Raw genomic sequence first — 23,889 nt, 5'->3', positions numbered from 1 at the left:
TGCAACGGATTACCAGTGTCAGTAGGAGGTTATGGCTGTACTCAGCCGCTACAACCAAGTGTGAGAGGTAGTTTATTTGGAAAGGTTATCACACTTTTTTAGGGATGTTTATAAGAACAAATCAAATTGGACTACAGATTAAAAAAAAAAAATTCCACGTTGATTTATTTGCAATAAGGCCATCACTCTGTATTAATCTTAACAACAAATCCAATTTAAAACATATTATAGTTCTGCTTTACATATATACCGTACACTTTCAGGCTTTTCACTGGTCAGAATTCAAACAAGGGGATTTCAGTTGCTTTTTTTCCAGCCTTTGTGCCATATTTTCAATTTTCCCTCCATTTGTCTATTTATTTTGGTGTTGATCCAAACCATCCCCTGAAGGCCTGCACCCTCCGCCCACCACTGCGCACCTTCTGCCAGATCCAGCCTGCGTTCCTAATTGCTCCTATCCGGCCAACTCCCTTTAGCCCACTCTGCCCCCCATCCTGTCCCTCTGCCAGGTGGCCATGTGGCCAAATGGTGATATTCAGCGGCTACACAAGCTGCACGGCTGGCCTGTCTCACTGTCCATCAGCACTGGGCTAATGGGTGTTTAGGAGATTCACTGTAACAACTGCAGTGTGAAGAGGTGGGGTGAGGTGAAGCCGAGTAGTGCTATTGGAGGATTTTCAGGCTTCGTTCGCCTCAAGTCAACTCAGAGACTCAGCCTGCACTCGAATAAATGTTTTATTTTCTTAGAAAGGAAAATAAAAGTATATACTGGATATACTTCTATTTGAATGAGAGGTTAGTTCTGCCTGGACTTTGTGCAGAGGATTGATCAACTGAACAAATGACACAGTATTAAAAAAGTTCACCTTCTGCCCATAAAAAAAGTCTGTAAAAAAGTATCCTGCAACTGCAAATATGACAGTTGAAAGTGACTCTCTGGTGTGGACTTTGGCATCTTTCTTACAGACATACAGCATTTACTGTATGAGTCAGAGCTAGACTTTGTTTAACAGCATGCTTAACAGAATGAAGTTAAATTTATACGGTCAAACAAACAGTCCTCTGACCTTGAGAAAGAGATATATATTGCCATATTGGCATAATCATTAACAGCTGATTCCAATACAGTCTTAAAAACTGAATAATCACACCCCTCCCTTCCTAAAGTCAAGGCTCTCCAGACCCTTCTATCTTGTGATGCCTACTAATTCCAGCGCCGCAGCCTTTTTAAGACATCTTTAAAGTGAAGAAAGCAATAACAAAGAAAAATTACCTTTGAACTTATGAGGAAATTCTTATTTCATTAGTGGCTGTAATGCACTAAAGCTCCTGAACACCAAAATACAAGACCACTGTATCGAAGATGTGTATTATCATTTAAAGCAAGACTTGTCACTGTGGCGAGAAAGTGGCATTTAAATTAACCGTAATTTCCCAAGATTGTCCTCAATCAGTTTCTCAGGTCTTTAGGTGACCTGACTGAAGTGTTACAGCAGCAGTAATGCCAGTTACACAGCAGTATCTTTCTAAGGCTTTACTCGCTACAGGTCATACTAGCCAAGTGTGATGATACTGAGTTTCTTCTTTCAAAAATTACATAGTCTCACTTTATCACAGCATGCACAAGGAAACAAGCTTTAGTCCAACCCTTCAGCTCCCTTGTTGTTTTGACAGCGCATCTGCATCAAAGATTCATGGGAGATATAGTTGCTGAATGCAAAAATAAGGAAGTGCTGATGTACAGAAGGGGTTGACAGAGAAATCCAGGATAACGATTTGGCTCTTCCAGAAACACTGAAAGAAACCCATTATGTAACCATAGCAACATTACTGATGCTTTATGGTATGTGTTAATGGATAATTTTAAAAGGCATTATGTTCTCAATTTATTTGATAAGTAGCCATGATGTAAGAGCTAACATGCATGCCACTCCACATCACACACTCTGCAGTGCTAAACAGTTACATCTGTTCTGTTTTCTTAGGATATTTTAGCTGATGAAGGTTGAGTGCATATTGGCCTCCACAGGTTTATATGCCTTTCACAGACGTAGTAACCTTGAATAACATTGATAAAATTTTCTCTAATACACCGTTCCATTCTGTCTTTTCAGTCTTCCACATTTGATCCTTTGGTCAGTGGGCTGGCAATCATACACTGTAATTTGTTCTCCAAGGTTGCCTTGGTGATGGTGTTTCTATGACATTTTGAACCTAGTCTTGTTCCAAAGCTGCTTTTGTTGCTCATGCTCAGAGCGTTTGCTTTAAATCAGCAGCAGTAACCAGTGAAATGACATCTCACAGCTCAGCTGAAGACACATACAAGTCAACTCTATGAGTCCATAACCTTCATATTTTTGTGTAGATTATAGTTTGCTTACCCTTTTTATAAAGTGATCACACACTCAATAAAATTAAATAAACGGTACAACATGAAAAAGGTATCTTAAATATGACAATAACATGCCAGGTAGAGTTGTATTTACTTCTTTCTTTTTAACATCCTCAGGATTGAAGAAAAATGTGTAATTTATCTTTTTTTGTGTGTGATTTTAGAGTGACAAAAGACTAGTGACAAAAATCATTTTGTATTGAAGTCCTTAAAACATTTATTGAGAAGATCATGTATTGTAGTGTCTTTGTGTGCATCTTTATAAGATCTTAGCTGAGCCCAGTTTTAATAAGTCATCCATGCTCCAAAGTCACCTGTAGTGCACTTGGCTCGGACTCATCGGTAATCTTTTAAATCTCTTTTGTTTTCTTATTTGACAGCTCACTTGTCTTTAGTTTACATTGGGATTTATTCCGGTATGAATAGGACATTTGTTCAGGCGAATGAGATAACAGAAGCATTTTCATGATAGAGGATGCAGGGGAATGTCACAGCTTGTCACATTTCCAAATAAACACTTTCTAGTTTTAAGTCCTTGAAGTGTCATACAGCAGACTTGTGCCTGCAGTTCTGACAAACTCAAACAATCTTGTAACTCTCAGATCCATTAAAAAAAGTCAAACAGAATACCATTTGTATATTTTTGATATATTTTCCATTTCTCGATATTTCTTTTTTTTTTTTACAGTTGGTACATTTTTATAAATTTTGGACTACAGTGAAATGTTTCTTTTTACAAATACAGAATGGCAGCTCATGAAACAAACTGACATGGTAGTAAAATCTACATTTTTTTAAACTTTTGAAATACATACAGTACATGTACAGCATATATCACATACATATGGACAGAGTTCAGAGTGTGACGTGTGGTTGACGACTTGAGTTGTGTTTTTAATGCAGTTTGTCTCGGCTGTTTTGGCGCACATCAGTAACGCACTGGTCCCATATGCTTCTCCTTTGGTTGTTTAAGGCAAAGAGGGAATACAATGGGGTGCAAAGACAACTTGACATGACTTCAACACAAGGGCAAACACTCGTCTTCATTTTCATCGTGACCTTCATCATCATTTTTGCCCTGATTCTGGCTATGACCGTACAGTACTGCAGGTATTAGACAACAAGGCAGAGAAGTGCAGGGAAAAGGTGTTGCTGAGAAAATTTGGGAAATCGTAAAGAATCCCTTTTTCTTTCTTGAATGTGAACCAAATAGTTGCATTTGTGTGTTTTAAATACTGATTTAGTGATTTTCTTGTAGCTCAATTTACCTTGATTTGTCTCTTTGTTTTGCGATTTACTGAGTCACTGAATCATTTGGAAAAAATGCTTCCGAATAGAAGATTTCAGACATTTTTTCTGAGTTTCATTATAGAGAACAGAGTGACAAAAAGTGAAATATACAAAAAACCCCAGTCAATATTATGCTAAAAACATACCAAAAAAGGTCATAATGAATAAAGAGATACATGTGATATTTCCGTTTTTTTCTGCAGTCCACAGAGGGAGAGGTTCCTTTAATTATATCTGACATTAGCTACTGTGTTCTCCATTTCCACTCCTTATAGATGGGCTGACTCACAGGTCTGGGGGGATATTAGTGAAACCTCAAGCAGGATCACTTCTCCGGTTTGAAACGTCTGTCAGCCAGAGCGGCACAATGTCACTGCTTGTACCAAATAATACATCTCTGATAAATATGTACACACACAAACATACACAATCAAATGTGGGTCATTATTTAGGTTATGTAGAAAAAAAAGGTCTTTTTTTCCTGCAGTCATCCACTCTGGGCCGCTGTCCTTCTCGGAGGGCAAAAGTGTGTGAACTTAATTCACCTGAACTCTTCAATCTGTCTTCCTCCTCTGCTGGTCCAGCGGCTGTGGATGAGCCAGTAGCTGTTGGCAGGGCAGCTGCTTTTATACGTTAGTCTCCAGCCCGTTCATGTCGACGGAACAGTGGTCCTTGTCCCTGTGCTCTCTCTTGTGGTGAGAGGAGTGAGCGTGTTTCTTCTTCTCGATCGGCCGAATCCCCTCCTCTAGCTGGATCAGGCGAGCCACATCCGGGGAGAGGTGGTCCTGCTTGCTGCCTGGTGGAGGCGGCTGGTAGCAGCCGTTCTTCTGATTCTGGTAGGTCATCATCTGCTGGATACTTATCATGGGCTTCGTTTCGCAGATCAGAGGCACCTGGTGAATGCAATGATCATGGAGGGGAAGAAGAGGAAGAGTTACTTTGAATCACTTCATTAAGAAGGTCATGTGTGTCAGCAAACTCACCCAGAGACTGTTTTCAAAATTGCAAATATATGATATATAGAAAAAGCTTATATTAAGGCTTGGATAATGATATGATCTGTTTTTTTGGAACAGAGTTCTTAAAGGCAGCTGTGACACTGACAGATGTTCTGATGTTCACCATTATCATCATTTTGATGAGACTGACTGATGAAACAGTAAACTTGAAGCTTTTGCATTATTATTGATGGTAAATATGGATAAACATGTCAGCAGACATTTACTACAGTTTCCAGTTGTCATGATGAAATGTGATGATCTAAAATCAGTTTTGAACTGTAACATATGTTTTATTTATTGTGAACTCAAATATGATCCAGACGCTATTGTGCATGTTGGCTGCTGGTAAGGTAAGACATACTAAAGGAACAGTTCAACATTTTATATTTTCTTGCCAAGAGTTCATTGAGAAGATCAATACCACTTTCATGTCTGTGCATTAACTATGGAGCTATGGGAGTTGATTAGCTTAGCATAGCATTAAGATGGGATGCAGGGGGAAACAGCTAGCCTCATCCACAGTTCATAAATATGCCGAACACTTCTGAAGCACATTAATAATTAATAAGTTGTAGATTCTTTGTTTTCTTTGTGGTTTTCTCATCTAAATCTTGCAAAAAAGTAAATAATATTTTTTTGCAAAATGTGGAACTATTCCTTTCAATCTGCTGTACAGTAAATTGAGATAACCTATAGACAAGTGATAAATTAAAGGAAAAACCAACATAAAGTGTCTTAGTAAGGTGTTGGGCCACCAGAACCGCTTCAATGCACCTTAGCATTGATTCTACAAGTCTCTGAACTCTATTGAAGGGATGAACACCATTCTTCAAAAAGATATTCATTCATTTGGTGTTTTGATGATGGTGGTGGAGAGCGCTGTCTAACACATCCAAGTCTCCCATAGGTATTCAACTGGGTTGAGATCTGGTGACTGTGAAGGCCATAGCATATGATTCACATCATTTTCATACTCATCAAACCATTCAGTGACCCCTCGTGCCCTATGGATGGGGTCATTGTCATCTTGGAAGAGACCACTCACATCAGGATAGAAATGTTTCATCATAGGATAAAACTGATCACTCACAACGACTTTGTATTGATTTGCAGTGACCCTTCCCTCTAAGAGGACAAGTGCACCCAACCCATGCCAGCAAAATGCCCCCCACAGCATAACGGAGCCATCGGATCCACTCAGTTTAGGGGTCAAGCATTCAGACCTATTTTTCCTTTAATTTGTCACCCGTCTGTACATACAAAGAAAGACGACATTATACTCCATCAATCTTTATCCACACACCCTTTTAAAGACAAATATTCCTATACACAGGTCAAGAAGCCAATGATGGATGCTTTGCAATCTCAGAATTCATTGATTTGTCCGTGCATGCTCTCACCTGCTCGCCCTCTTTGACAAAATCTTTTCTGCAGATATGAGCCATGATACCTGTGGCCAGGGCGTCGCCCATCACATTGACCATGGTCCTGAATCGATCCCTGGGTGACAAAATCATCCACAGTGTTAATGAACATTGTGAAAAACGATATTATTCATAATTTTAAAAACAGATGATATATCAGTGTAACCCTTGGAGGTCATAATGTGGGACATGTCATTACATTGTGCATTTTACTCTATAGATTCTATAGATTAATAGACTATAGACTCTGTAGATATAAATGCTGTAGGTTAAAATATACTGGAACACAACACGTTCAGCTATTCATGATGGACAGATTAACCCTTACTTACAAAGCCCAGTCAACAGCAATGATGAGAGTGATGTCATCAGTGGGCAGACCCACAGAGGTCAGCACGATCACCATGGTAACAAGTCCAGCTTGCGGGATTCCAGCTGCACCAATACTGGCTGCGGTGGCCGTGATGCTGAGGGAACAGACAGAGGAGCAGAGTGCCTTTATTTCTATAACGTACAGGGACATGATGTTAAACGTTCCATCAAAGGCGTTTATGTGGTGAATCATCTTTCTGAAGCGAGGGAAAGTGTAGATTTGTTTGTGAGGGGTAGCGGAGTAGTGACAGTGTTGGAAAGTAACTGAGTACATTTACAATACAATTTTTAGGTGTACTTTATTAATACATTTGTACATTTTGATGATTATACCTCAGTACTTTTACAATGCCAGGCTTTTTACTTGTATTATTACACTAAACTTTTGTTTGAATAAAGGATCTGAATACTTCTTCCACCACTGTGTAGGGAGAATGAGAGAGGAGCACGATTAGGCGGATGTTCTGTCTGAGATCTTGGACCTCTGAGCACAAATTGACAAACTGTCTTTCTGCAGGACGAGAAGAGTGGAGGGGTGGAGGATGTAAGGTAGACGGGGGGGGTATGGGTTAGCATGCAGATGGAGCAGCTCTGTGGTCAGCAGCCAAACGGCACGGGAACAGGACGCAGAGAGAGGGAAAAATGATTATAATTCTGGCGTGACAAGGGAGATGAGTAATACAGGTCATATGGGTTTTACCGCCAAGGGATTATGAGGGAATGTGCACAGACTGAAGCCATGAGGAGAGGTCTGCTTAATGTTATTACAGTAGGACATGTCATCAAATCAGAGGAGGAACAGGCATGTTTCCTGGACCTGTGTAGACTTGTCTACCTGTGGTTGAAAGGTATAGGTGGTAGTGTTGGTGGGAGGGGGAGTGTTGGTGTTTTTGTCTGTCTGTCTGTCTGTCTGTCTGTCTGTGTCCCCGGGGGCTTCCAGACTGATTTAGCAAAAATCTGATCAGACTAAGAAGCTCATATGAGGCGTAATCTGTGTGACATTTACATATATGTGTATCTAGTAAATCCCATAATATTTTTTATTAATTCAGAATTAAACTAAATGTGTGACGTGACATGATTAATTCATGTTGTACTCAAAACACCACAAGTAGGCTAAATGCCTGCGTTTTTCAAACTGCATTCCCCTTGTTTGTAATGCAGTTTCCAAGCCCAAGCTGTGATGGTGATATTATTAGGGTTCTAGCTTTAGAAAGCTCCCTTTGAAGCCATTGAAGACAGAATACAACAATTTTCACAACCTGAATGATACTCCTTGGGATGAGTAAACTGAACTTGATGTGTGGAGTGCCCCTTTTAGCCCTGTGCTCTTGTTTCAAAACCACAGGGACAAAAAAAAAAAGAAACTGCTGTTAGCATGTTGCCTTCCTCACAGATAAGTGGAGGATTTCATCTGAATCAACATCTGCTGACATTTATTAGAGTTTATGAATTTTTTCATCAAATGTCATTTCTTTTTGTTGTTGTGCCAGTTCCAGTTTAAATTTAGCCAGCCTTACCTAATTGTGATGATCTGTCCAAAGTCAAGCTCATAGTTATTCACTTGGGCGATGAAGATGGCTGCCACAGCCTCGTAGAGTGCGGTGCCGTCCATGTTGATGGTGGCCCCCACAGGCAGCACGAAGCGGATGATGCGTCTGTCGATGTGGTTGTTCTCAAGGAGGCACTTGAAGGTGATAGGCAGAGTGGCAGAGCTGCAGCGGGAAAAGATAAATAATACCAGATAATAAGCCCCCTCTGAGAGAAGCCGTGTAATCAAGACTATATCATACAGGAAATTATTTGTTGTGTTGTCGATCATACAACAAAGACACAAATCTAAAGGTTTTGTTACATTATTCCAAGTAGTTATTTTCTCTGTGGGCGGATGAATTGTTTTACCCACCATAGTGGATTCATGACAAACCCACAGTGCCGTAAAACTGCCTACAATTGATGTGTAACAATTTGCCAACATATATTTATTAACTGGATTATTTTCACAGTGTTAGGACTAAAAAACAATTATGTGACAGACATGTTTTGCAGTTTTGTAATGCCAGAAAACACTGAAGTAAACAAACACATAGTTTGTGTTTAATGGGTGACAAAAGGGACAAAAATGTGAAGAAATTCCAGACACCGCTTGTAAAATGAATCAAGGTCTTGATTCAAATGGCCACAGTACAGTATGCGTGCAAATATTTGTACATTTTTTTGTGAGACGTGATAAAAATCAGTAAAAAAATCTGGTTTGTTTATGTTTTTAATAATGTGAGCAAGGTTGGCTAGGTGAGATCTGAGTGTAGCAAAAACATCTTTTTATTTCAAGTTGTTCCTCTTGATAACACATAATCATGTAACAAATAGTTAATTATATTTACAGGAACCTTCACAGCCTCACTGAACAAATCCTCTAAATATTTCTCATCAGCAGGAGAGCATTTGAAGGGGGTGTGATAAAAACTTATGGACTGATTATCATCATTACTGATTGTAAACCAGGAGTAAACACTCTGACGCTCAACTATGAAATGCTACAAGGTGTAGTGTTGTATTTCTATAACAGCCATATTAGATGTTGCAATGTCAGATCACTGATCTGTACCACGAAGCACAAGAGTGCCAATAAATTTATTATAAAACGTTAATGCTAAAACTGTAGATATGTTTACCAATGATTAATCAAAGCTCACACTGCCTACTTTGTCATCATGTAATGTGATGGTGGATAATATCTGTAATGCTTTGTCTCTGATTATTAATCATGTTGCACCAGCTAAAGCTAAACAGTTACAAGGTCCTCCAAAAGCTCCTTGGAGAAATAGTGAAATACAGCCAAGTTAAAAGAGACAATGTACTAGAGGGCAGAGTGTAAATGGCATAATACAATACTACAAGTAGATTTTGAAATATACAAAAACGCGCTTTATGATTACATCCAAGAAATCATCCAGATGATCATATATTTCTCAGTGAATTATTAACAATCAGAATAATGCTTCCTTCCTCTTTTTCACCACTGTCAAACTATTAAACCCCACAAATTCAATTCCAGAGGAATTATGCTCTACAAACAAATGTGATGAGTTGATTTTTTTATGACAATGTTTCATTTATCAGAAACAATATGGTGGCTTGCTTCAGAAATACCTCTGGTTTGCTCTCTCCTCCACACCAATGCATGATAAAACAGCCACTACGTAATTTTTCATTCTTTAGAACTGGACGAAGTTATCAAGCAGCTTAATTCTTCCACCAGCTCCCTCAACACCATCCCCACCAAACTGTTTAAGTCTGTTCTTCCTTGTCTTGTACATGTTATGTTGATTATTATTAATGCCTCTTTGCTTACTATAATTACAGACCAATTTCAAACCTTTCTTTCATCAGCAAAATACTGGAAAAAAATGTATCAAAGCAATTGGACAATTACCTTTTTCACATTAGTATTTATGATGTGTACCAGTCAGGTTTTGAAAGTAATCATAGCACTTATCAGAGTAATAAATAAGATCAATGGTGATTCAAAAAAAAAAAAAAAAATCTTAGTTTTGCTTGATCTCACGCCTGCATTTGACACTGTTGACTTGATATTTTAATTGAGAGAATTTAAGATTCTGTTGGTTTATCAGACACTGTTCTTAATATGTTCATTTCCGACTTAAAGGACAGGAGCTTTTATGTTTCCACTGGTTGTTTTAAATCTGTTGAAACAAAAATGTCTTCAGGTGTTCCACAAGGATCATTCCTAGCACCGTTATTCTTTAATTTATACATGCTCCCACTTGGCGACATTATAAAGAAACATAGCATATCTTATTACTTATTTGCTGATGACACACAGCTGTATGTTTCTCTGTCCTCCGATGATCTAAGTCCCATAAACAAGTTGTTGAACTGTATCGACCATATCAATGACTGGATATCCAAAAATCTTTTTACAGCTGAATAATAATAAGCCGTAAATACACGTAGTAGGCCCTCAAAAGCAGAGACAGAAATTATACTCACATTTAGATTCACTGTCTCTAAACTATAGTGAGCAGGTCAAGAACCTTGGAGTCATTCTTGATGCTGATCTTAACTTTGAAAAGTAATATCAATAGTATAACACAGTTTTCTGTCACTTAAAGAATATATCCAAAGCAGATTCTGAAAAACTGGTCTATGCATTCATCTCTAGCAGACTTGGACTACTGTAATGCTCTTTACACAGGGCTACCAAAACAGACAATCTCAAGTCTGCAGCTCATTCAGAATGCAGCAGCCAGAGTCCTTACATGAACACACAAATACAAACATATTACACCAGTTCTTAGATGACCTTAGATCAGTCACTACTGTTTCCACGTTCAAAAGAAAACTTCAAAGCTTTCTGTTTTCTCAGGCTTATGAGCCATTAGCCAATTTCTTAGTGTGTATGGTGTGTGTGTGTATGTGCGCTTGATTTGGTGTTCATTTTTAATTGTTGTATTTATATATTTCGAAACTCTGTTTTAAAATCACTTTATCATGTTGATCAACTGCTGATTGCTGATGTTCAGCACCTTGAACTGCCATTGTGTATGACGGTGCTATACAGATAAAATTGACTTGACTTGCATAGTGTTGTTGGAAAAGACCAATATATAGCATTAACATTAAAAGACAGTACTGACATTTTGCAAGGTTAGAGGGTCACAGTGTAACCCCAAAAACATTCATTTCATTCAAAGTGAATTCCATTATCTGCTCCATTTAAACAAGCAATATAGTATAAAAGCACTCTGACCTTGGTACTCTCGTAGTTGCTTGTTATTTTGATGAACCACAAATTGAATTTTATTATTATTATATAACTGAATAATTGTAAACAACATGAGGAAAACATTTAATTATTATTCCTCAAGGGGCCCAAAGAGCATCAAGAGACCTTGTAATACCTAATATGATGCTATACAGGAAAATAAACAAAACAAAAAGCATGTAACCTGATCAAGTGTGTATGCTCTCTGATATGTGTTTGGTCCTGAAGATATTCAGCAAAACAAATTCAAGGAGTCTACAAAATTCACAAAATAATGTTCAATTCAGTGTTTCTTTGTGAAAATTGGGAACTGGACTGTTAGAGACTCCACTTTTACCTGGAAGACGTGGCCAAGGAAATCAGTAGGGCCTGCAGAATGCCTCTGATGTAAACGATGGGGCTCTTCTTCGTGATGAAGAAGTACATCGCTGGTAGGATGAATAGACCATGCAGCACCAAGCCCATTACCACCGTGATGGCATAAAAGCCCAACTTCTTCCCCATGGCTGAAGGGTCGTCCATCTCCAAGATCTTACCGGCAACCAGGAACACAATGCCAAAAGGGAAATACCTGGAAGGAAGGAAGGAAACGAGGAGAGGTTGAGTGCTTGCTCAGTAAGTGCAGCTACAAGATTAGTTTTTTTCCAAAATGTTGTTTCCTTCATGTTGTTAAGTTTGAACAGTCAATCATGTCAGCAGTAAGAACTGTGTGAACAGTGAGTATAAGAACTCCAAGGAAGAGGTAAAAGTATCCTCTAGGCTGTGAAAAAAGATTAATCATCTACAGCCACTTGATGGTAGCGCTAGAGCGCCAAAGTGGTGGACTGACTGACTGGCGTTGCCATCCCTAGTTCCACGCCGCTAGCATGGCTAAAAAGATTCAGAAATGACAAATGCTGTTTCAGGTAAATGTATTATTATTATCATAACCAGTTGTAGCCAAACTGCTCACTAAATTCTAAAAATCAAAAATTAAGCTTATTTTTGATGCTGTTTACTTTAATGCTACAGCTCTTACCAGATGACAATGGCGACAATCTTCAAAACTGCCTCATTCAAACTCTGGCAGAAGTTGACCAGAGCGCTTCCATTGGGCCCCATTCTCCCCAACATTATCCCTGGATTGAAGAAGAAAAACAACATGTTGAGCATGCATGAACTGATGAATGCGTCAATCACACATCTACAATGATGACAATGTCGTCATTTCTTTGTTCTCTGCCTTCTTCATACACATTTTCAGCTAAATTATGCAAAGGTGTGGGTGTGCCAAGAATTCACTTATGCAATTATACGTATGAATGCATATGCATTGTACATGCTACTGCTTGAAGGTGTGTGTGATGAAACCGTGCCAACCACTTACCCATGGTTGCAGAGAAAATAACAATCCCCAGCACATTCATGCCTTCGCTGGTACCAGGTGATGTTTTCATGATGACGTCAGGTGGCGGCGTGAGATCCAGGGAGAAGTTCTGGACATCAGTGCCGTTGTCATCCTGGATGCCGTAGATGTAGACCCTGCGCGTGGTGGTCTCGTCCAGGAGCTGAGCCACCGTTGGTTTGGGGATGAGTTCTGGGACTCTCTGGGTTCGATACTTGAAACCAAAAGAGAGTACAGGCCCTCAGTAAACATGACGGAAACAAACAACAGACAAAGCAGCAGATTCTCACATGATAATGACACATATGGGCTCAGTCATTGATAGTACTGGTCATTTTGTGCTACCTTGTAATTTTGATATTCATCTAAAACATGATAAAGAGAACATATGACATACTGCTGCCTCAACAATGAGCATTAAATGAATAGTTCTACATTTTGGGAAATACACTTCTTCACTTTCTTTTTGAGGTTTCTTGTTGTACCATGAGATGATCAATACCAGCACCTTTAAAGCTTACTAATTAACATGTTATATCTCCATTTGTTCAAAATTATGGTACACAAATGTGTTGCTTTCACACTTCGGTTTTTGTGCAGATGAAACAAAAAAGATCTAATGTGATAATTAGTCAGCATTAGAGGTGCTAGTGGGTACCTTTGGACAAAGCCAGGCTAACTGTTTCCTCTCTCCATTCCAAAAATCTTTATGCTAAGCTAAGCTAACTAGCTTTAGCGTACAGACATGAGAGTGGTATCGATCTTCTTCTCTAACTCTGCAAGAAAGTGAATATGCGTATTTCCCAAAATGTCAAACTACTGCTTAAACCTTAATTCCAAAATATCTGAGCTGTTAGTTTGTGTTTTGAACCTTTTTTTCTGTTTTTCTTTTTAGCATACAGTATCTTTGCCCTCAACATTTCAGCTCACCTGTTGAAACGTAGCTTGAACCAAGTTGGCTGGAAACATGTTGCTGAGGAAGAGAATTTTGAGATTAGATGAATAGCCTTCAATAGATGGCAGATGTATTTATACTGTAAAAATAATACATACATATGCATTTCTAAAGTAGAACCATTTTTATATATGTCATTCACAATCACAAAAAAACATACAGAGCAACTTCATGATGACTAGGAGAACAATTGACACACAGCAGCTGATTTAATACAGCAGTCAATGTAAAGAAAAATGATTTATTGTATCTCTCTTAGCATTAAACTGGCTTTAAAACTGAATTATTTATGAATTCACATAACAGATATGTCCATGTTATGTCCACAAAGTGCTCAGTATCACTGAGAGTGAAAATGATTCTGCAATACAATAGTGAATATTCAAAATATTAGAAACCTCATCACTGACTTGCATGATCCACTGCACTTCTATTACTGAACATTTAAATCTAACCAGCTGTCTGGAAATCAATGAGAAATAACAATTTTTATGTGGATTCAGCTCATAAGTGTTCTTCATGGAAAGAGTAACCATCCCAATAGATTGTAGCATTAATAAATATGTTTTTCTGTATGTATCCCTTTCAGAGAAAACCTTCAATCTTCATTATTTCCACACAGAACGATGGTTAAATACGTAGGACGGTGATACACTTTTAAATAACCAACCTAAAAAAGCCCACTCAAATCTCAGCTGAGCAAAAGAGTATTGAGCGCTCTGGCTACCAAGGGCAGCTGCAGCAGAGGAGTTTCATCACTCTCTGCTCATCAACATTAACAGGGAATGATGAAACCTGAAAACAGTGTAGCAGTACAAAAGGGAAACAAGTGCTAAATTAGTGGAAAAGGGGGAAGTGTAACAGGAGTGGAAAATGGATGCCCACTATCCATCATAAACAGGAACAGATGAAGGCTTGTTCAACAAATTTGACTCATATAAAAGGGACTAAAATGGGTATTATATATACCCAAACCTGCCACTGGGGCTTGTTTCTGTGTTGAGTTTGCATAATCTCCTTGTACCTGCAGAGGTTTCCTCTAGGTGTTCCAGTTTCCTCCTACTGTCCAAAGACATGCAGGTCAGGCTAATTATAGACTCTAAATTACGTGTGGATGTGAATGGTTGTCTGTCTATGTGTGTCAGCCTTACAATAGACTGCTGTCCTGGCCAGAATGAGCCCCACCTCTTGCCCACTATGAGCTGGGATCCAGTCCCCAGGTGACAGCATACAGGAAGTGGTTGTGGTTAATGGAAGGATGGATATACTGTATGTATATACTGAAATGACTTTAAATTAATCCTCATACAGTTCAGTGATTTTCAAACATGCTTTTGCTCAGCTGAGATAAGTAAATGGGACCCATGTGAGAGACTGAGGGTTTACAGAACCGGCACACTGCCACAGTTACTGTGTAGGCTTGTAGGACTGTCACATGGCAGAGGAGAAGGTCAGAAATAATACCACAAGTGCACATTGATGACGCTGGAATAATCATTTCAAAGAGAAAAAAAGTGTCCTTGAGAAAAGACACTGTTCAGTGCATGAAAGTGCTATATGAAAATACAGTACATTAACTTACAATAATCAACTTTATTTATATAACACATCTAAGTTGAAAGTATTTTACAATACAAACTGAGACTAACATGAAACAACACTGAAAAAAACATGATTCACAAAGTACATCTGAAGCTCATGATGATTCATACAAAAGTCCTTTAATCTGACAATGAATTGTTTAAGCACACAATGTAAATTGTAGAAGGTAATTTCCTTTCTAAACATGGTTATATAAAGGAGTGCAGCACTGTGTTACAACCTCACTATGCTCTACAAGATTTGCTTACAAGACCTGCTCATTAAATGAAAAATGAGGTTCAGTGTCCTGAAACCACACAAAAAGTTTTTTCCACCAACCCTTTGACTGATGGAGACTTTGTAGAACACAAAGAAACACAAAGTAAAAATGCAGGAATACACACAAGGTGAGACTTATTGATAGATGTTGCATACTCTAAAATTATCTAATTCTCATAATCTAGATTATGAGAAAAAATAAATGATTTCAGATCGTTGGAATTACAAAATACACAAAGAACAAACGGTAGCATTGTTATAGTCTAAATGGGGTGATCAAATCTAAAACAGAAGTGTAATAAGCATCACCTTTTGTTTATGATGCAGATTGTTTCCTGCTTCTGAGACATATATGTAGCGTTCTCAAAGCAGTACAGAGAACAAGGTCTGTCATCAATCACAACAAACTCAACATCGCATTAGCAGGGGCTGTAAATCCCACATCAACACAGAGCTCAAATCACAATCAAAATTCAAACAGCACATTTCAGATGCAGAGAGATTAAAGGCATATTGTATTTTCACAGCTTATGCATTCAGCAGATTGACTTTAAAGACATATGGCGAAGATATAAGGGGACAATGTGGTATAAGTCAGTGGACTGCAGTGAGTATTCTGCATGGATTTGACCATTTAGCCATTCAGCAGCCTATCCTGTGTCTAAGACAGAGAAAGCAGGCTAATGAACCACTCTGACCCCAGTGCCCCTAATAAATCCAAGTATGCACATATTCATACATACTGTGCTCACTATACATACTTATCACACACTCACACATACACATGACCACAGACAGTCAGGCCCATTTGTGAGTGTACCGATATAGTATGCCTGCATGATAGATGAGGGCTCTAAAGAAGATTTGCGAGATAAATCCAAAGCACAGCTGTGCTCTGTAAAACACACACACACACAAACACGCACACACACAAATGGACTGAGATCCCGTCAATGACAGAGCTTCACCACTTCCACATGATCAGTACATCGTTGGATTTTATGGGCTTCGCCAGTTTATTACTCCGTTTTTTAACATCCTGATTTAAAGTGAGTCATTCAAATACAATTTATTTCTGGTATGATTTGATTTTGTCATTAAAACTCTCAAATATATTAAAAAAACAACACCAGATTTGACAGAGGACGACAACTTTTACATGTTTCTCAGATAAAAACACATTATAAGGCATTTTATGAAGTTTCTCATAGTTATTTGAAAAATATGCATTTGTATTCAAATATAATCACCATAAACTTTAATATTCTAGTGGTGGCGTTAACACCTCAGCAGATCTCTGTGTTGCAGGCTGCTGACTTTAAGCCCACTGACCGACTGTCACACTGACACAGTGGCTCTCAAGGCCTCACTGTCATGTTTCTCACCGCAGGGCTGACCCAGGTTCACCTCAAACACACCCTCTTCATCCTTCAGCAGCGCTAATTAGCTTAGCACGATAACCCACTGGCACATGAGGCTCGAGGCTTTGTGCCCTGACCTCAAGCAATTTCCTCCACTTCAGTCCTCATGAGATCGCACGCAAAGCAAGACATTTAAATCACAGGTATTATAAGACAATTTGTGACAGTGCTGTGCTGTGCATGCAGAATCTGCGCTATAATTAAAGGGGACCCATTATGCTCATTTTCAGCTCTATATTTTTACTCCACTAGAGTAGCTTTGTGTGATTCGCAGTTCTTATACTATATACTATAGTATAAGATATACCATATCCTTATTTATCCTATACTGGTCCTTTATGCAGCCCCTCAGTTCAGCCTCTGTCTTTAACAGGCAGTCTTAGTTCCTGTCTCTTTAAGGCCCCCTGTTGTGTTAAGTTACCGCCAATGCAAACCAACATTTCCTGCTTTACTGTTTCATATTAAAAGCTTTTAAATTACTAAATAATGGGAGACTTTTATTGTAAAGAATTTACAGGAAATTAAATGCTTTCCTCATGGATTAGCAGAGCTTCATTAGCGGCACTAAAAACTGGTCGACACAACAACATATGGAGATATTTGGAGCTCTTTGTTGCTCTTTGTAGTACAAGCAGAAACAGCCACAGTGATGATGATGTTTGATGAGCTGCAGACAACCAGCACACCTCCAACAGGTAAACAACTTATCTTTGTCCTGCTGTGTAATGGAAAAACACTCACAGCATGCCAGCTTGACACAAGTCATGGCTCAGCATGACTACCCCCAAAATAATGGAAAAACACCATAATGGTAGTGTAGCGGAGCAGCGAACTCGTGTGCTGTGCGTGGAGCAGATGACCATATAAAGAAATCAGTCACAAGCCAACGTTGGCTCGGCCTGAAAGTAGAAAAAAACGTTGAAAACCAAACGTTCAGAACAGTTTGAAGCCAGTGCTTTTTGCTCATGGGGATTACTTCTTCATACGTTTACCTCATTATTTGAATCCAACAGTGTAACATAATATATATGACTGAAAATAAGGAAAAGCACAGTAGGTCCCCTTTAACATGCTGACATGAAGTTTGCACATTGCTCTCTCTCACTTATCTCCAAGGTTGAAAGCAGTAAATAAAATTTACTCTCAGCACTTAAAATTTAATACGATTTTCAATTCAGTATGCTTTCATTAGTGCTACAATCAATATCTATTATTTCACTCATAGATTCACAATATCCAAAGCAAAATTTGATTTATTCAGAAGTAAATGTAACTAATATATTTAATGTTTTCTTTCTTCTTGGTCTTTTCATTAACATTATATCATACAAAGTTCATCTTTCTTGAAAAAACTGCATAACAAATTTTTATGTTTTATACATTGAGCTCTATTCTAAGGACCATCATGAAACCCATACAAATTTGCCTGTATATAAAAAAAAACACATAGCAACATACAATAAACATTCAACCACTCATCAGTATGACAAAACATATCCAGAGGGCAATGGTTTCCAACCTTTTTTGGCTTGTGACCCTCTACAGACAATCAATGCCTACTTGTGACCCTGTGATGTCACAGGTTGAGTAAGCCCATGAGCTGAGCTTGAACTAAAGAGTGATGTTCCCTTCTCAGATTGTTTAATTTTAGTAGCTTTACAGTACAGAAGAAATTGAACCCTCCAACATTTTACAAGAAAAAGCAAAATTGTAATGAAATTTTTCTAAAAATTGTACTCATTTTACAATCCCTCAGATTTATCTTGCCGTCACTTGACGACACCCAGGTTAGGAACCCCTGCTATAGAACATTAATTTTTCTTTTTGTCAACATATATGAGAGTCTTATTGTAGTTCAAAGAATGAAGCCACTATATACTATATGACAGTGGTTCCCAAACCTTTTGATGTCCACACATGTGGACCCTGTCCTGCTAATCACTTCCCTTCAGTAGGTTCATGCATGCAGATGTCGATAAACTCACGGTTGTGGTACTTCAGCATCTAGCCACTAGCTACAGTAGAGGAGCGAGCCTAAACAGAGATGCTTTTTTATGAAGTGGCAGGTAATTTCAAATGCAGCGTTTCAAACAGAGCTCAACAAATATCACCAAACAAAGCTGTTTTACGTGCAACTTGGCTAACTGTCTTGCTAGCTACTGATGCGGTAGCTGATGGTTTCTTGACTTATCGCCCCGACTGGCGGTGCTGGTGATGACTGTCAGGAATCCCCTATAAGGGCCCTCATCCCCTGGTCTGTTTATGCTTGCTGTTAGCACAGGTGGGGGCTGATTTTAGCTCCGCCACACTGGTCCCACTGCTAGTATGAGGAGCATAATTAATTTGTGATAATAATAAAATTTAAAGCTTGCCTAAATAGTGTCATTCATTTTAGAATTATTTTTAATCTGACAGAGGATATGTACATGATGTTTTGCTGAAGTTATCTGGTTAATTCAAATGCAGCACAGCCCAGAGTAGCTGCAGCAGCACAGACCAGAGCAAGAAATGGGTGCTTAAAAGAAGGTCAGATGATCACATAGCCTGTCCACAAAGAAAACAAGTCCACTGGAGCTCACAGTACAAATCAATGTGGGAGTTATTTTGAGGTGAGTCATTTTTCCCTGTTGCACCACTACACCAGATCATAGGGTTCAACCCACCTGCCAAATCCCACTTTAACCTCTGGGCATACTATATAAAACATTTGAACTAACGTCAATACTGAGTGAAAAAATACAGTAATACATATATATAATATATATATATTTCTCCTGTTTTGATTTGTTAGAAAAAGTAGTATAAAAAATGTTACAAAAATGTTGCTTTTTATGTGGTGAAACAGTAAAAAAAGTGAAAAATAAATAAATCTTGCAGCACACTTGGCCTGTTGTTAAGGTACCACAGGGTGCTGCTGCACCTACTGAACCGCTGATGTAAAACTGCTGTCCAAGAGCTTTCAACATTTCATATTCTGTTAGTTTTAGATGAGCAAGTTTAATGGATTCCCATAAATGCAGCACTGTTTATTCATGCAAGTAATGTGCTTGTCTGTCTCTCTGTGTAGCCCTTTGCATATGTGTGAGGTGATATTGCTCATGTGCCACATTTTTTGTGTATTGCATGTGTATTTCGTGTGTATTGCTCTGGGCCACCTATCCTGTTTCCAACAAGGATGATGACACTTTCCTGAGCTAAATGACGCTTAGCATGCTTACCGAATGAGATCCAGCAGAGCGTCGGCAGAACTGGTCATTGGCTTCTTGCTGTCCTCAGAGTCCTCCTTCTGAGCAGCTCCACCTGGATGGATGATGTACACCATGACAATGCCCACTACCACAGCAACAAAGGTAGTCCAGAGATAGTAGGAGATGGTCATGATGCCCAGGCGGCTGGAGCACTTGGCGTCCAGGGCAGCTAGACCTGACATCAAACTGAAGTATGGAGAGGAAGTGGGAGCACACAAAGGTAGAGAGAAGAGGAGCGGGGTGACAAAAAAGACAAGCAAGGAGATAAAAGTTCATGTTAGAAATCAAGAAAGACTTTGTGAAACTGCTGCCACAGATCTGCCCTTGTTCTGTGTCAAAAACTGGCTGAGCTTCTGTTCCTGCAGTGGGGGACTGAATTAATAAAAATGGCTCATTGGCATGCTGTTGCAGTTATTCAGCTAACTACCTCAGTGTTCATTTGCACTCAAAGCTTTTACAGGGCAAAGGAATATTCCATTGAAAGTTGCATTAAATTACACCGTTAAGCTGCGGGTTGATTAAATATTACTGAGTTATAGGTTCACAAGGTTAGGTGCAATTTTATTTATGTAGGCAAGACAATTTTAGATAAAAGGTCTAGTTGTAAATGTGTGGAACAATATCAGCTCTTCACAGCAGTATCACAAGTGATTTAAAAGACAGAAACTACAACAGATAAATACTGTGAAACAGCAGGCTTGAGTTCACTATTCACTCTAATAACATACTTTATGTGCACATACAAGCAAGCCACCCACCCATCAAAGCTTCAATTGAGTGCCTGATTATCCACCTTTGACATGATGGCAGCCACTTATCAAAACTCAATAAGCCTGTTTTCAAACCAGTGAAGTCATTTATATAAAACACTGCCTCTGCAGTCTCAAGGACGGCAATCTCTGAGAACATTTTGAACATGACAATGAGAGGAAAGCATCAAATTGAAAGAAATCATCCCCTAAATCTGTCTGTCTTTCTCTCTGTCACTTGCTACTCTTCATTATTTGTGAATCCAGCCTTTCAGAGGTCTGTATTTCACTCTTTGCTCTCACAGAAAAGCCTGGGGGAGGGGGAACAAACAACTGTAATCATAAACATTATAAACAGAATAGAGCAATTTGCATTTAAATGAGCTGCTGTCTGTTTGGATTTTCATTTTCACTGCATTGACAGGGTGACATTCACTGTAAGTTTTCAAAAAAAAGCTCAGTCAAAGCTGTTTGCCTCTCAGCTAGTGCAGAGAAAATGTAAAGAAGGCAGGAAGATGTGATTTGTGGGAAGTGTGGAGAGACTGTTGAAATAGTGGCACAGCAGGAGGGTGACGCCAGTGGCAGTAGGAGGAGAGAGCTGGAGAGATCTATACTGTCTCTTGAGCTGGGGTGACAAGATTTTCCTTCCTGTTCAAAGTGTAATCTGTCTTGTGCTGGCAAGTGTTCGGATGGTACTGCTATCTCTGTGCAGTCACCCTCATCCTCCTCATTCCTCCTTTTATCATCTCTGAAATGTACGACAGAGAGTCTCCATTTCCTGTGGAGGAGTCTGCTTGATGTTAAAGTAAAAAAATGTTTGATCCAATTTTTCAACTAGTCTGTAACTACTTTCACAGTTTTGTATGTATGCAGTGTATGCAGTGTATGCAGTGCAAGTTGGGCTACAAGGATGCAAGGATGTGTGTGTGTGTGTGTGATAGCAGATCATACATTTATTCACAACTGAATATGCTGAATCATCAAAAAGCATCTGATTTTACTAACGTCTGCCTACAAGCACGAAACTGGTTGAAAGTGTCAGCAGCAACAACGATTTTCAGCCTGTAGAGGCCACAGGCATTGATTTATAAAAAGTTGGATTTAAGTACAGGATTATTCATTTTCATCACACTGCAGCCACATAATGTTTTACAGCTAAAGAAAAATAATTCTTGCAAGTGAATCAATGCCACATTTGATTTCTGTCAAGATTAAAATACCAGCTGAGGCTGAGCTGAGAGAATGGTGGGAATACAGTATTCACACAAGTGATGGGCTGCTCTACTAGAACTGGTCCCATTACAATAAAATGAGCATGAATAAAGTCATGGCACTTTCCCAGCTGTAAAGTATAAACATTTCAAACCTTTCAAATTTCTGGATCATCAGAGCAAATCTGGACTGGGCAAGGGAGAGAAAATTCCCTCAAGATACCCTGGAAAACTGAATTTAAATTAAAGGTGCAGTGTGTAGAATTTAGTGGGATCTAGCGGAACGGACTTGGCCGAAATGGAATATCAAATTCATCATTTATTCATCACCTGAAAATAATAATCGTTGTGTTTTCGTTCATTTGTTTGTTTCGTTTCGTTTTATTAGAATGAACCCTTTGCACCGCCATTTTTCTACAATATCCCAGAATGGACCAAACAACCAAACACTGACTGTAGAGAGGGCCTTTTGTCTTTTTTGTGGCTTTCATGGCCACCATAAATTCTCCTACATGCTTGCTTTAGCTGCACTGTAAACAGTTACAAAAGTTGCTCCTTGGTATATTTCTCATTGCTCAACAAATGCTTGCTGTAATATGAAACCCCACTTTCTATTACTCACCACAGGTTTTGCCAAATCACCCAGGACTGAAATCTTACAGATAATAACTTTGAATATAAAGCTTAGCTAATATTTGCTTAGTATAAAGACTAGACACAAGAGGAAACAGGTAATCTGGCTCTGTACAAAAGAATAATGATACACCTACCAGCACCTCTAAAGCTCACTAATAGACCCTTATCACAGTATTTTGTCTTGTCAAATCAGGAAAACACAAGTGGAATCAGTAAAACTAATGATGGCTGCATTCCATTCAGGTGAGCCAACTCCAGCACTCTGGTATTGTGCATGCTCACTCACACATGACTTACTGGGACAAGTGATGGAATGGAGCCATCATTAAGGTTATTATTTACACCTGTTCTTTTCCTTCTTTGACAAGTATAAATGTCTGCCATGAAAAGGGTCTATAAGTTATATCTCATTTATGTAATCTGTTAAAAGCAGGAAACCAGAAATTCACTGCTCCTGGCCAAAAAACAGTCTGGCACAAAACCTCCTGTAAAACCACAACTTGTTTTTGCACTTGTGTTTTAGTACTGATTAAACAGGTTGATCAGTGAGCTATAAATGTGCTGGTACTGTAGGAGATTTTTTAACCTTTGGACAGAGCAGACTAGCTGTGTCCCCCTATTTGCAGTTTTTCTGCTGTCTCCTTTCTTTACCTTCATATTAAACACACAGACATGAGAGTGGTATCAATCTCTTGGTTAGAAAGCGAATAAGCGTATTTCTTCAAGTGCAGTCCTTCAACTGCTGCTAAATGGCCAAAAGCACTCTGGCCAGCTTTGTAGTGTGAAAGTATCACCAAACCTTTTCTATGCATGTGAATGAAGATGTAAATGATAAAATTACAGTTAAGACTAATTAGCCTTTTATGTTCTTCAAATTAAATCATAAGGTGGATAAAATGTTTATTGTCTTGTAACTATGCCGTTATAAATGAAATGTATTCATGCATTCCTAAATTAATATATAAACCAGGCCAGGTGGTTTATTCTGAAGAGTGTTACAGCTACCACTATGATTTCCACTTCTTCTCCCAATCATAGAAAATACTCCCCTATCTGCCAGCCCCCATGCAGGAATCTAACCCATTGAATCTCCTGCTGCTTCAGGGATGCTGATCTGTAGGTGACCCTGCACTTGGCAAGAAAGACCAACTCATTGA

The 23,889-nt window shown here is 38.8% G+C and overlaps 1 protein-coding gene across 1 annotated transcript in view; it reads right to left on the bottom strand.

The window, feature by feature from the left end:
- Positions 1-2: 2 nt before the first annotated feature.
- Positions 3-23,889, bottom strand: part of slc1a7a (solute carrier family 1 member 7a) — a 44,254-nt gene continuing 20,367 nt past the window's right edge. The window contains exons 3-11 of the mRNA XM_067605246.1: positions 20,107-20,322; positions 13,583-13,625; positions 12,635-12,866; positions 12,287-12,386; positions 11,606-11,839; positions 8,000-8,194; positions 6,440-6,574; positions 6,084-6,183; positions 3-4,575 (exon numbers count right to left, since the gene is read on the bottom strand). Coding sequence (XP_067461347.1) covers positions 4,309-4,575; positions 6,084-6,183; positions 6,440-6,574; positions 8,000-8,194; positions 11,606-11,839; positions 12,287-12,386; positions 12,635-12,866; positions 13,583-13,625; positions 20,107-20,322 — 1,522 coding nt within the window. The 3' untranslated portion in view covers positions 3-4,308. The remainder of the gene's footprint in view (positions 4,576-6,083; positions 6,184-6,439; positions 6,575-7,999; positions 8,195-11,605; positions 11,840-12,286; positions 12,387-12,634; positions 12,867-13,582; positions 13,626-20,106; positions 20,323-23,889) is intronic.

Source organism: Thunnus thynnus, chromosome 12, assembly GCF_963924715.1.
Source record: "Thunnus thynnus chromosome 12, fThuThy2.1, whole genome shotgun sequence".
NCBI classification, from domain to species: domain Eukaryota; kingdom Metazoa; phylum Chordata; class Actinopteri; order Scombriformes; family Scombridae; genus Thunnus; species Thunnus thynnus.
Note: the sequence above shows the minus strand (reverse complement) of the source record. Positions and strands in the feature narration are given on the sequence as shown.